Raw genomic sequence first — 11776 nt, 5'->3', positions numbered from 1 at the left:
TTTTTTTTATATTTTATTCAATATAAATACAAGGGGACCCACCAGTAATATGTTCAAAATATATGTAATATTTTGAACATCTTACATATATCAACGATAAATATTGCATCTTCATCATCTAATGGCTAGTAGGATGCTAGCGTTCCTTATTCCTAAGTGACCTGCTAGCATTCCTTATTCCTAAGTGACCTGTTAGCATGCCCAGACTTTTCCCTTTTTATAAAAAGACACAAAAAACTCTTAATAATAAACAAAGTATCATAATCTGTAGGAATTTCAGTTGAGATTGAGAGGAAGAAATGTAGTCAAAACTTAATGCCTCGACACTACAAATGTTGTTGGAAAGAGCCTCAGAGCTTGGGAAACTGAATCTGCCGTTTAATCTTTCCATAAAATAGAAGAGTGAAATGCAATTCCTCTTCTATAAACGAACCATGGTTACTGAAATCTCAGTATACTTACATAGAATCGGTGAAGTGTTTGTCATGGTTTTTGGAATGGAGATGATGATTAAGGTTGGTCCATACGGTGTGGATGGACGGCGGGGCACACCCTTGGATGACAAAGGGCAAAGCATGGTAACCCAGATCTTCATATCCTATGACAGTTTAGGGATAAGGTCCATACAGTGCATATATTCAGGATGGAAAATTGCAATTGTCCGATAAACATCACAAAAATGGAGAAATCCTCGATACTACAAACAGCAAACAACCAAAATCTTATTCCAACTTAATGGGATCGCTTACAAGGGGATACCAAGCAAGGAGGAGCGCAAAGATTCATGCAAAAAGATTGACGGGTTATAGCTAATCATAATAATTGTCGACTGTCAACCTTAATGCACGACTACAAATCAGACACAGGCTTATAACGACAGACTATAATAAGGTATCGACTGTCTACCTGACATACCATATGAATTAATCAAGCCAATGTGTCTTACATGCATCACGTTCACCACCAAGATAAGTCATCACCCAACCTATTTTCATAAAAGGAGGAATGAGATAACGAAATCTTGATAGCCCCACTAAGCACGAAAGTAACAACTCGAACACACATCTCTGCATTGAAAAATATGTACGTAAAAAAATCTTCATTGTATTAGGTTTGTCCCTTATTTTCTTGGTTATGCCCATTAAATAATCTGATGTCTCTTAGAAGAACGTAGTGTCAGTTAAGTTAATGTTTTGATTCTTTTGTGTTTCTTTGTTTGCCCTAGTGCCTCTTGGTGGTTTCTTATAATTTTTTTTTTCCATTCTTCCAAATTTTAATAAATATATTTTTATTCATAAGAATAAAAAAAGACTTGAAAGGGCAATGATTTAATTGAGGTTGAGATAGATTATCCCTATGAGTTTCTAATTGGTATTACTGGTTATTACACCAAATGCACAAGAACTAATTATCCAGTGAGGTCTTTGACGTTTGTCTCCAACAGCAGAAATTTTTGACCTATGGGCAGCAGAGAGGCACTAGCTTCTGCATTCAAATGGGGACTAATGAAAGCTTTGGAGGATTTCATGGGATTTCATGCTCAAACTATCTCTACTCAATTGGAGTTTATGCCAAGCCTAACAAGACTCTTAAAGGATTCCATATCACGTACTCTTTTGATAAAAAAACAGAGAAGATTGAAAAATCGCTTGGTGAAGTAAAAATGGAACCAACCAAGAAGGTTTGTGAACCAACATTGGGGAATTGGGCATATGGATGTTTTTTTACACACCTGTTGAATAGTGATATGAAAACCATTCTGCAATTTTTCTACCAACATAACCACTTTACTCCATATTTCATAGATTAATCCGAATAGTTTAATTAACTCTTTCCTCCTAACTTTTTAGCTAAAAAAAAAAATTGAAAAGAACATTCCGTTGTTTGGTCACATGATCCCTACGCCCACACAGAGATGGCAGAATGATGCCTCATCCAGTCATCCCTATGAAACTCAAAAAACCTAGATCAGATATCATCCCCATATCAGATTCAATCAATACCTAAAACCATGATTGTGGTAGTGATAAAGTATGGGGAGATCCCTTGCTTGACAAAGGCGAATACTAAAACAGATCTGCATAAGACGTGATCAACTAGTTTAGTCAACAATTATTATTATTTTTTTTCTGGTTATTTCACTGATTCCATGATTTAGTTGCAGGTTAATTAAGATCACTTATACCCCTCATGAGTTTCTCACTTGGATTAGTGGATAAACTGGTTTTGGACCAAATGCTGGTGATGTTGTGAAGTCATTGACCATTTGGGCATGAAAGAGGAGAGCAGGGGCTCTGCTTCTAAATGGGGCTTGAGTAATGTTTAGGATGGTTAATTGCTCCATATAATGTGATTTATATGGCTGAAAACTTATGAAATGATTAAATGATGATAAGAACACACACACACACACACACATATATATATATATATATATATATAAAAGACCCAAATCTCATATACACGTAGGTTCAATGTATAAAATTCACTATCACAAAATGCTGCTCCATCAGTAGAAGGGCGGTATTTTTTTACTGCTGCAATGTTGACAAAGCATACAATATTAAGCAGCGGCAATATATTACTCTTGTTATATATATTTAATCTTTTTTTTGGTAAAGGTTATATATGTTTAATCTGTGGCATTAATTTACAAGGATTGTCAACATTTTGAATACTAAATTTTTTCGCTAAAATATCATTTGTATTAAAAAAGAAGATAAAATTATAATACAAGAGGGATAAAATACCCAAGCGAAATAACGACAATTAAACTGAGAAGAGCAGAGACGGATTTAATCCACCTTTGGCATTTCCATCAGCAGAAAAAACCATCAACCAACTCTTCTCCACAATGAGTTGAAGACTAAATTAGAGGGCTATAGTAGTCTATATCTCGGACGACCCGAGGCATCCATGCCTAGGTCCATTTTGACCAAGGCCGGCCAAGATGTCACTGGTAAAGACGTTTCAAAGCGAGCGACAGACTTTGCCAAGAAATCCGCTACAGAATTTGCTTCACGAAAGCAGTGCGTGATCTTCCACTCCACCCTTTCAAGGTAGGGTAAGCAGTTAATCCACCTCTGCCGAAATTTCCAAGGAATTTTCTTTTTCTGCAAAAGACGTACCACCGCGACTGAGTCACATTCAATCCATAAACTTTGCACCCCCAATCGGTTTGCAGCTTCAATTCCTGCGATAATAGCCTAGAATTCCACCTCAAAATTTGCGCAAATTTGAAGGAACTCTCTGTAATTATATAACACTTCAGCCTTCTCATTGCGTAGAATACCTCCCCCACCTGCTTTTCCCGGATTGCCCAACGAGCAACCGTTAGAAGTTAATTTGACCCATCCTGTTGGAGGAGTACACCAAAAAATTTCAAATAATTCTTTTTGCTGGCGTTGACCCCTGAAAATCCCAACCTTCTAGCGCACATCAAATCTTCAATCGAAACAGCCACCCCAGAATGGGCTAGTCTTTGAGAGCGAATTTCATTTTTTATTTTCAAAAAGAAAATCTGCTAAGAAGAAAAGACTTCTTCATACCGCCTGGAATTTCTCTCCATCCAAATAAAAAAAGGAATTAACATGAACCCCTTATTCCACACCCCTTTCAATGACACTGATTTTTCTTGGAGTTTCCACCAAGAAATCAGATGAGATTCATTAGAAAAAGCTGGTCTCAACACACCAAAACATTGACAGAACCGAGACCATATAGAGCTAGCAAAGCTACACTCATAAAATAAATGATTTTTAGACTCCTCCGACTTACCACAAAAACTACACTTTGAGGGCAGAGAGACACCCCTCATTTTCATTTTGAATAATAAAATAATAAATTACTGGGAATATATTTCTGTGACACATTTCACAAACCACAGTTTTCAGTTATTCTACGGTGGTAATTGCTGTTGCTAATAGAGAGCGTTCTTGTAGTATTTGAATTAAATAAGAATTTTTCATGTACAACAATATAAAAGTTTGGAGATTTATTGTTAGGGCAAGAGATTACTTGTAACGTGCCCAAATCCTAGTAAGATATGAGTGCAGGCCCTTGTGGGCTACCGTTAAATAACGGCATAATCGTACAATTCTTTACCCAAACACATATACGCAGCAGAAACTAATCTGAAAACATATCAAAACTTCTACAACAGAAGCTAAGTCGTCGTACTTATAACTTCATGACACATTGACAGTCTTAATATGTCTATACCTATCAAATATATGAAACGTACTGTAATCCATTGTAAAGTTATTACAACATTCTTTCAAAAAGTCTAGCAAAGTCTGGAATAGTTATATCTTCAGATTATTCCTTGGAGGAAGGAAAATCAATACCTCTATCACCAAATGCACATTGTGCACAACGACATGGCACATGTTCTGGCTCTGTAAAATAGTTATATATCATGGGGTAATCTCAACTAGCTCAGTGAGAAAAACACAATCATATCATAAAGTAAAACACAATTATATCATAAAGTAAAACATGCATGACTGAAGAAACATCATACAAATCACGTGTTACTTTTGTCAATGCATAAATCTGAGAATATAATATATCTGATCATACATATACTGACATGCATGACATAAAAAAATCAAACAATTATCAAACTCAACATTATCCTTTTTCCTCTTTAACCTATCTTTTTTTTCTTACTCTTTCTCTTATTCTTTTACCTTTACTTTCTTACTTTTGGGTAGGATGTTTTCCCTCAACACCTCGCCTTTGTCTTGCTCTTGAGCTCAAAGGATCTAGGTCGTATCATGAGAATTCATCCCACATGCTCCTCTCTCAATACCTCGCCCTTTTCTTGCTCTTTAGCTCAAAGGATCTGGGTCGTGTCTTGAGAGTATATCTTAATCTTTTCTTTTCTTTTCTATTCTTTGTTGTGTTGCTTACCAACTTCGGCATCTAGTTGTTACTATCAATTTCAACATTTGGGTGGAACAGGATATTGATGGAGCCCTTATTGGTCCTCCCCTGACTGTCCCATATCAGTAGGGTAGGCATTAAAAGACCCCATTATCCTTCCCAGTTCCTCTGTTGGAAAGGATTTTGACAACTTTTAGCTTCGGTCCATTTTATGCCTTAATTTTATCTTATGTCTATCATGCCTCACACTTATAAAAAAAAAAAATATGAAAACAATATTTTGATACATATAAAAACATAAAACAGATCTTAGAGGCAATGATATATATATATATATATACTGTAAATGACAAAACATGCAAGGATATGGCTGAATTCCCTTCACCTGTAGATGATGTCCAAAAATTACTGTGAGAACCACTTTCTGCTAAGGTTCTCTGGAAATTATATCACCTACATAAGAATTTATTCCTTCAAACTTAATGACTCAAGTATGTAATCACTCCTAAACTTAAGCTATAACTTTGTTATATGTGCTACCGACTGCCGGACTTGATCTTTTTACTTTAAACTCACCATCAAACCAAATTATATACTTAGGCTTTTATATAGGTTTCTTAATCTCCGATTGATGTGGGAGCATTTCTAAATGGCCTAACGACCTGAACTAGGTCCATAAGACTATGCCGAAGGGCTGAAGCTGAAAATAGTAATTGCAACCCTCTATTTTTGGGTAAATTTTGTGTCAAACTTGAACCAATTCCGGAGGAACTAGTATCCATGCCCTATATGGATAGAAAGGTCTATGAGTCTATTTTCTTATAAAAAAGACGGAACATCATTTACTATTTTATAAAAGAAGTTATGACCGTTTTGGTAAAGTGCGTCTGGGTTGACTGCGTACTCTTGGAATTCAAGAATTCCTCTAATGATCCAACTTTCATATTACACAGCAGTTCATGGTACGTAATTGAATCTTAGTAGTACTTTAATAAAAAAGTATTGACTAAGATAGTGGATAGTTAACTTATTATATCATGGTCCACTATGTTCTCTAATGATTATGACAAATCCATATTAGTTGTCTTAGTAGGACTTTAATAGGGCCATGTTACACAATCATTTCATATATACGTAGTCATAAATTTCTCCTTTCTTTTGTTTCTTTTTCTTTACTCTTTACCATCGGAGCTGATCTCTTAGAAGACTTCCAATATAATCAAATCAGCCTTAGTGTCTTAGGTTCCATGTATATTTCAATTTCCTTAAAGTAGGTTCCTCCTTTGAACTCATTCAGACAATGCCCTTTTAAAATTTAAATAACAGTGGGATTCCAACTATAGTTGCTTCAAATCTTTTTCATAATTATACTAAACAACGTTGATTTAAAAATACCAAAATAAGGGAGGAGAAGCCATGACCTCAACTGGATAGTAGTAAGCCGTGAGGTTGGGCTGTAACCTGGCCTTGGCAGCAGCTCCCTCTCCCAACTCACTTCTCTCTCTCCTTCTCTTTCTTTTAAAACTCATGTAACCATGGAAGAACTAAGGTTTGAAAAGCTAAAAACCTCACCTCCACTTCCTCTTTCTTTTCTCAAATTTCAATTGTGGAGCTCTTCCTCCACCAAAATCGTTGGAGTCCTTCTCTCTTCCTCCTTTCCTCCACTTTCTTTACTTGAATTTGAGAAAATCACAGCCACTCCAATAGTCCATCTCCCTCTTAACTCTTTTCTTTCTTTTCCCTTCTTTTCTTTTTTTTTTTCTTTCTTATTGAAAGATTTGTATGCACACCCTCCTTTTACAAACAAACCCCTACTCTTACTTTCCCTTTCTCTCTCCACCTAGCCCTTTCTCATGTCCATGTCTCTCTTTCTCTCTCCATCTATCACTCTCACACATGTCTCTCTCTCTCTCTCTCTCTCTCTCTCTCTCTCTCTCTCTCTCTTAGTACGTGAGCATTCCTCCCCCTTTCTCTTCTCTTATCTTCTTATTTTCTTGATTTTCTTCTTTGTCTCTTAACTAACAAATGAGGGAGGTGAGTTAATGCTGAGAGGATAGGTAGGTCCCACCCAACTTTATCTCACTCTTCCTCTCATTTTCCTCTCCACCGTCAATAGACAAGCCCCCCTTTTGTGCAATGAAATTAATATTTATATATTATATTACTCCCTTTTGTCCAATGTCATACATACATGGTCATCCCATCCAAAATATTCTCTCATTTTTAACTCCCCTTTGTCTCTTTTGTCCTATTTTCAAACCATCCCAACTACTATCTTTTTTTTTTTTTTTGCTAAAAGATGATCTTTATAAAAAAGATAAGGAAAGATACATCAACAATAAAAAACCTAATGAAAAAGGCAAGGCAGAAACCCCTAGCGCCACTAGCAATCTCCACCTTAGGCATGGCCATCAGCAGAGAGAGCTAGCAAAAGCCCTATGGGAATCTAAAATGATGCCTACCCTTAATATCATTCTCTAAGAACTCTACTATACGTCTAGGGAAAGACATCGAGAATACAAAATTTCCAGATTTGGAAGCTTGTTTTTCCAAGAAGTCCGCTATCGGATTTGCTTCGCGAAAGTAATGGGAGATCTTCCATGGGATCGATTCCAAGAATGGAAGAAGGGACGACCATTTTTGGAGAGTGAACCATGGAATATGGTTACTCTGAATCACAGTGACCACCGCAGCCGAGTCAGACTCTATCCAAAGACCCCTTCCTTCCAGCGCCTTTGTCATCAAAATGCCCTCCATAACAACCTCAAACTCAGCGTCATAAATCTGTTTAATGCCCAGAAAAATACTATACGAATCACGAACCTGGCCATCATGATCATGAGCTACCCCTCTAGCCCCTGCTCTTCCCGGGTTTCCCAGAGCGCTACCATCGACATTAATCTTAAGCCAATTCGGATGAGGCTTACATCAGTGGACTTCCAGAGGAGGGAGATGCCTGGACGGAACTGTAGATAATCCCAATCTCCTACAACACATAACATCAATCGGGAACTTCACCTCGCCCTTCACTTTCCCTATGTAAAGATAGAGCTCTTGCTGACTAAAGTCAAATATCTGCTTATCATTCCTGGCATTGTTATCGTGACACCTTCTGTTTCTTTCCCACCAAATATTTGCTGTTATAATAGAAAAGCCCATCATCCAAGGTGTTTTGAGATTTACTACTCTTCCCTTTGTTTTCCACCAACTAATCAGATTATCAATCGACTGATGCATTTTCCATCTCACATCAAAGCAGTCAGTAAAGGATTTCTAGACAGAAGTTACGAAGGAGCACCTGAGGAAAATATGATCGATGCTATCCTTGTCTTGGTTATAGAGGGCACACCTAGAAGCAAGGTAAATCCCCTTATATCTAATCTGCTCACCTGTTGGCAGTCTACCATGTGCAAGGTGCCAACCTAGAGTGAAGAACCTAGGCAGCAGACCTTCCCTCCAAATTAGTGTGCTCCATGGAGTCTTGTTAGCCTTCCTTCTGATGTCCTCCCAAGCTAAGGCTGTAGAGAAATTTCCCAAAGTCGACAAAGACCAGCAGCATGTGTCATCTATTTCACCTGAAGGAATTTTAATTTGCTTAATTTTATCAAAAATTCTTCTTAGTGCTGTCGATCTCACCTCAGGGAGCGCTCATTCTCCATCACAAATAAATTCTCTCACCTTAGCGATAAATGTAAGAGTTGTCAGGTCTAATCTCTCTAGCTCCTCTAGAACAGATTTAGGTCCCCACCATTTATCTTTCCAGAAATTTGTAAGATTACCATTACCGATAATCCATCTTTCATTTTCTTCCACAAAACTCCAAACCTTTTTCACCCCCAAGGAAATAGAGGAAGAAACTCCTTTTTTGAAATTACCATCTTTTTTAACAAAGCAGGCTTTAAGGAAGGAGCTGGTGGTTGTCCTCTCATGCTTGATCCTCCAAGCAAGCTTGCACAACATAGCTTTATTGGTATCACGGAGTCTCCTGATACCTAAACCACCTTCCTCTTTAGGCATGCAAAGGGAGTCCCATTTAACAGTAATTTTCCTAGGCGTTTTAGTCTCCCTCGTCCAAATGAAGTTTCTCATCCATCGTTCCATTATAGACAAAAGGGAAGAAGGCCACCAATAAATAGCAAAACTATGGTTAGGAATAGCCTTTCACCTTGTCCATCAGTGGAAGCAGAGCCTCTTTCTTCACTCTACACTTAAATATTTCAACTCCTCAGTAGCGAGTTGGGAAAGTGCATATCTGAATTCCAAGGGTATCAGAAATTGTCTGCTTGCGAGCAGGAGCTATCTTTCCTAGGAAAAGCTTACTTTTCTCAAAGTTGATGCATTGGCCTGAAAAGTCCTGATACTTCATCAAGAAAGATTTCAGAGTATTTACATATCTCAATGAGGCGTTGGTGAAGATGAATATATTATCTGCGAATAAAATGTGTCCAGGAGTATTAACGCCTCTTAGGCCACTGATTTGTTTGAGACTCTTGCTCTGAACCAGGTTTGACAACCCTCTAGACAGAACTTCTTCTGCTATGATAAACAGCATGGGGGATATAGGATCACCTTGTCTCAGGCCATGCTCCACCCCGAAGAAGCCCTGAGGACCTCCGTTCACCAGAATAGAAATTTTGGTCGATAGCAGGAGTTGGTGTAGCCAATTGATCCATTTATTGGAGAAGCCAAATTTCCTCAACACCTAAAAAATAAAAGACCAGGAAATAGTGTTATAAGCCTTTCTTATAACAATTTTTAGACCAAGGCCCCCACCTCTGGCTGCAGAGAACATTAAATTTGCAAGCTCAGATGCCACAACTATATTGTTGTGGATCATCTTCCCCTTCTAAAAGGCACTCTGCTCTTTTGAGATTAGACGAGGGAGGAGAGTCTCAAGGCGCATCGCCATAACTTTGGATATGATTTTACAGAAAAAGTTGCCCATACAAAGGGGCCGAAATTTCTCAAGAGTATTTGCACAATCCACTTTTGGAATCAACACCAAAAAATTATTATTTATCTCATTTGGCATAGACCCAGTGCTGAAAAACTGTTTCACTGCTTTGCAAACCTCCACTTCCATCATATCCCAGCATTTGCGAAAGAATGCACTAGAGAATCCATCTAGGCCAGATGAGCTGTCCGGGTCGAGCTCCCAAACTGCCCTCGTTATTTCCTTATTCCCAGGAAGATAGTCCATCTGATTAAGAACTTTTGGAATACTATCCAATAAATCCTCATGATTCACTGTGGTGGAGGCTCTATGGAACCTCTCGTAAAAGTCCACAATGTATTCCCCTATCTGATTATACCCTTCCACAATGGTCCCATCCGGTTTCTTGAGAGCTCTGATTGAGTTTTTATTTCTTCTCATTTTGATTGAAAGGTGAAAAAATTTTGAGTTCCTGTCATCAGCTTTCAACCACCTGATTCTCGCCTTTTCCGCCCAGAATTTTTCATGGTTTTCCAAGGCTTTCACTAATCCCGTCTTCGCATCAGCTTCCATAGCACATAGGTGATCGTTCATCCCTTCACTTGCAATCTGGTCATGAATCTGGTTCAGAGTCTTCTTCGCATGCTCTAGGTCTTCATCAAAGTTAGCAAAGGCAAATCTCGCCCAGGATTTTAGGTCCTTCTTCAGCCGCTTCAATTTAGAAGTGAGAAATAGGATAGGCGGTCCAGAGACCCATTCAGACCATGACAAAGCCACAACTCTAACAAAGCCTTCATGTTCCATCCAAAATTGGTGAAAGCAAAAAGGGCAATTTGAGGGATGTTGGCTGGCATCAGAGACCATCAAAATCAGCCCATGATCAGAAGCAATTCTTGGCAGCATTAGTTGCGATGAGTCTTGAAAAACAGTTAACCACTTCTCATTATAGAAGCTTCTATCGAGCACAACCGAAACATTACCAGCTTTTCGATTATTACTCCAGATAAATTTTCTTCCACTTGAAGGCAGTTGAGCCATGGAACAAGAGTCTATCATAGCATTGAATTCCGCAGCAGAGCCCAAGCTAAAATTACCTGGTCCCTTTTTTTCATGCGACTGAAGATAAGTATTAAAATCACCTACCATGGCCCAAGTCCAACCAAAGAGCTCTCCTCTCTGCTTGAAAACTACTAGCATGGACAAAAGAGACTTGAATTTGGGAAAGGTCCTAAGTCAGGGATACCGAAATATGCTAAGATGACTCAAAAATCACCATAGGGCAGGCTATATTTCTTTTCCACATAATCCATAAGTTCAAAATTCTATCCACTCTATTATTATAAATAAATTTGGAGTGAAATCCCAATTTATTAAAATATAGATTGAAAATCACTTACTGGAATCATTGGTTCAGCAATACAAAGGAGATCAGGGTTCTTCTTCTTTATTAATTCTCTTAAGGCGCGCTTTTCAGCTACCTTCTTCATTCCTCTTATGTTCCAAAAGAGAATCTTTATAAATCAATTCTTGGGAATAGCTTGACGATCAGACCTCAAGGCCTGCCCCATCGCAGCAGTAGATTTTCCTATCCTTTTGGCCTCACCGTCTGCTCTTGTAATAGCCTGATCAAGTTCTTCTAATTCCTGGTGAGTAATAATAATTTTTCCTGCCTCAAGGGAAGCTGGATACATTTCAGAGATCACATGTTTTGGCTCACCCCAATCCTGCCTGCTACCGCCTCTCCCTCCCCTCTTGCCTGATGGCGACCTCCGCGACCACCAGTATATACCACTTTTTTTTTGGGAGGTCGAAGAGTTCTAGAAGCAATGCTGCCTTCAACTTCGTTGAGTGCAGCAACCGAAACAATCACTTCCTCCTTCGCATCGTCACTGCCATGCCCAGAGGTCATCGACTCCTTCTCAGATGAGTAGAGTTCCGATTCCTCTGGGTCTGAGT

The 11776-nt window shown here is 38.4% G+C and overlaps 1 protein-coding gene across 1 annotated transcript; it reads right to left on the bottom strand.

Moving 5' to 3' along the window:
- Positions 1–9112: 9112 nt before the first annotated feature.
- Positions 9113–10966, bottom strand: LOC122067818. Its single transcript, XM_042631661.1, has 3 exons — positions 10314–10966; positions 9959–10235; positions 9113–9589 (listed from the first exon to the last, which is right to left on the bottom strand). The coding sequence occupies exons 1-3, from the start codon at positions 10964–10966 to the stop codon at positions 9113–9115; spliced, it is 1407 nt and encodes a 468-aa protein (XP_042487595.1).
- Between the last annotated feature and the right edge of the window lie 810 nt (positions 10967–11776).

Source organism: Macadamia integrifolia, unplaced genomic scaffold, assembly GCF_013358625.1.
Source record: "Macadamia integrifolia cultivar HAES 741 unplaced genomic scaffold, SCU_Mint_v3 scaffold3143, whole genome shotgun sequence".
Classification (NCBI taxonomy): Eukaryota; Viridiplantae; Streptophyta; class Magnoliopsida; order Proteales; family Proteaceae; genus Macadamia; species Macadamia integrifolia.
This window is presented reverse-complemented; position numbering and strand designations above follow the sequence as displayed.

Coding starts and splice junctions, on each gene's coding strand:
- LOC122067818 (XM_042631661.1), bottom strand. CDS start 10,966: ATGGTAGGTGATTTTAATACTTATCTTCAGTCGCATGAAAAAAAGGGA. Junction 10,236..10,313: donor GCGGAAAAGGCGAGAATCAG/GTGGTTGAAAGC, acceptor AAACTCAATCAG/AGCTCTCAAGAAACCGGATG. Junction 9,590..9,958: donor GGGATATGATGGAAGTGGAG/GTTTGCAAAGCA, acceptor TTTATTTTTTAG/GTGTTGAGGAAATTTGGCTT.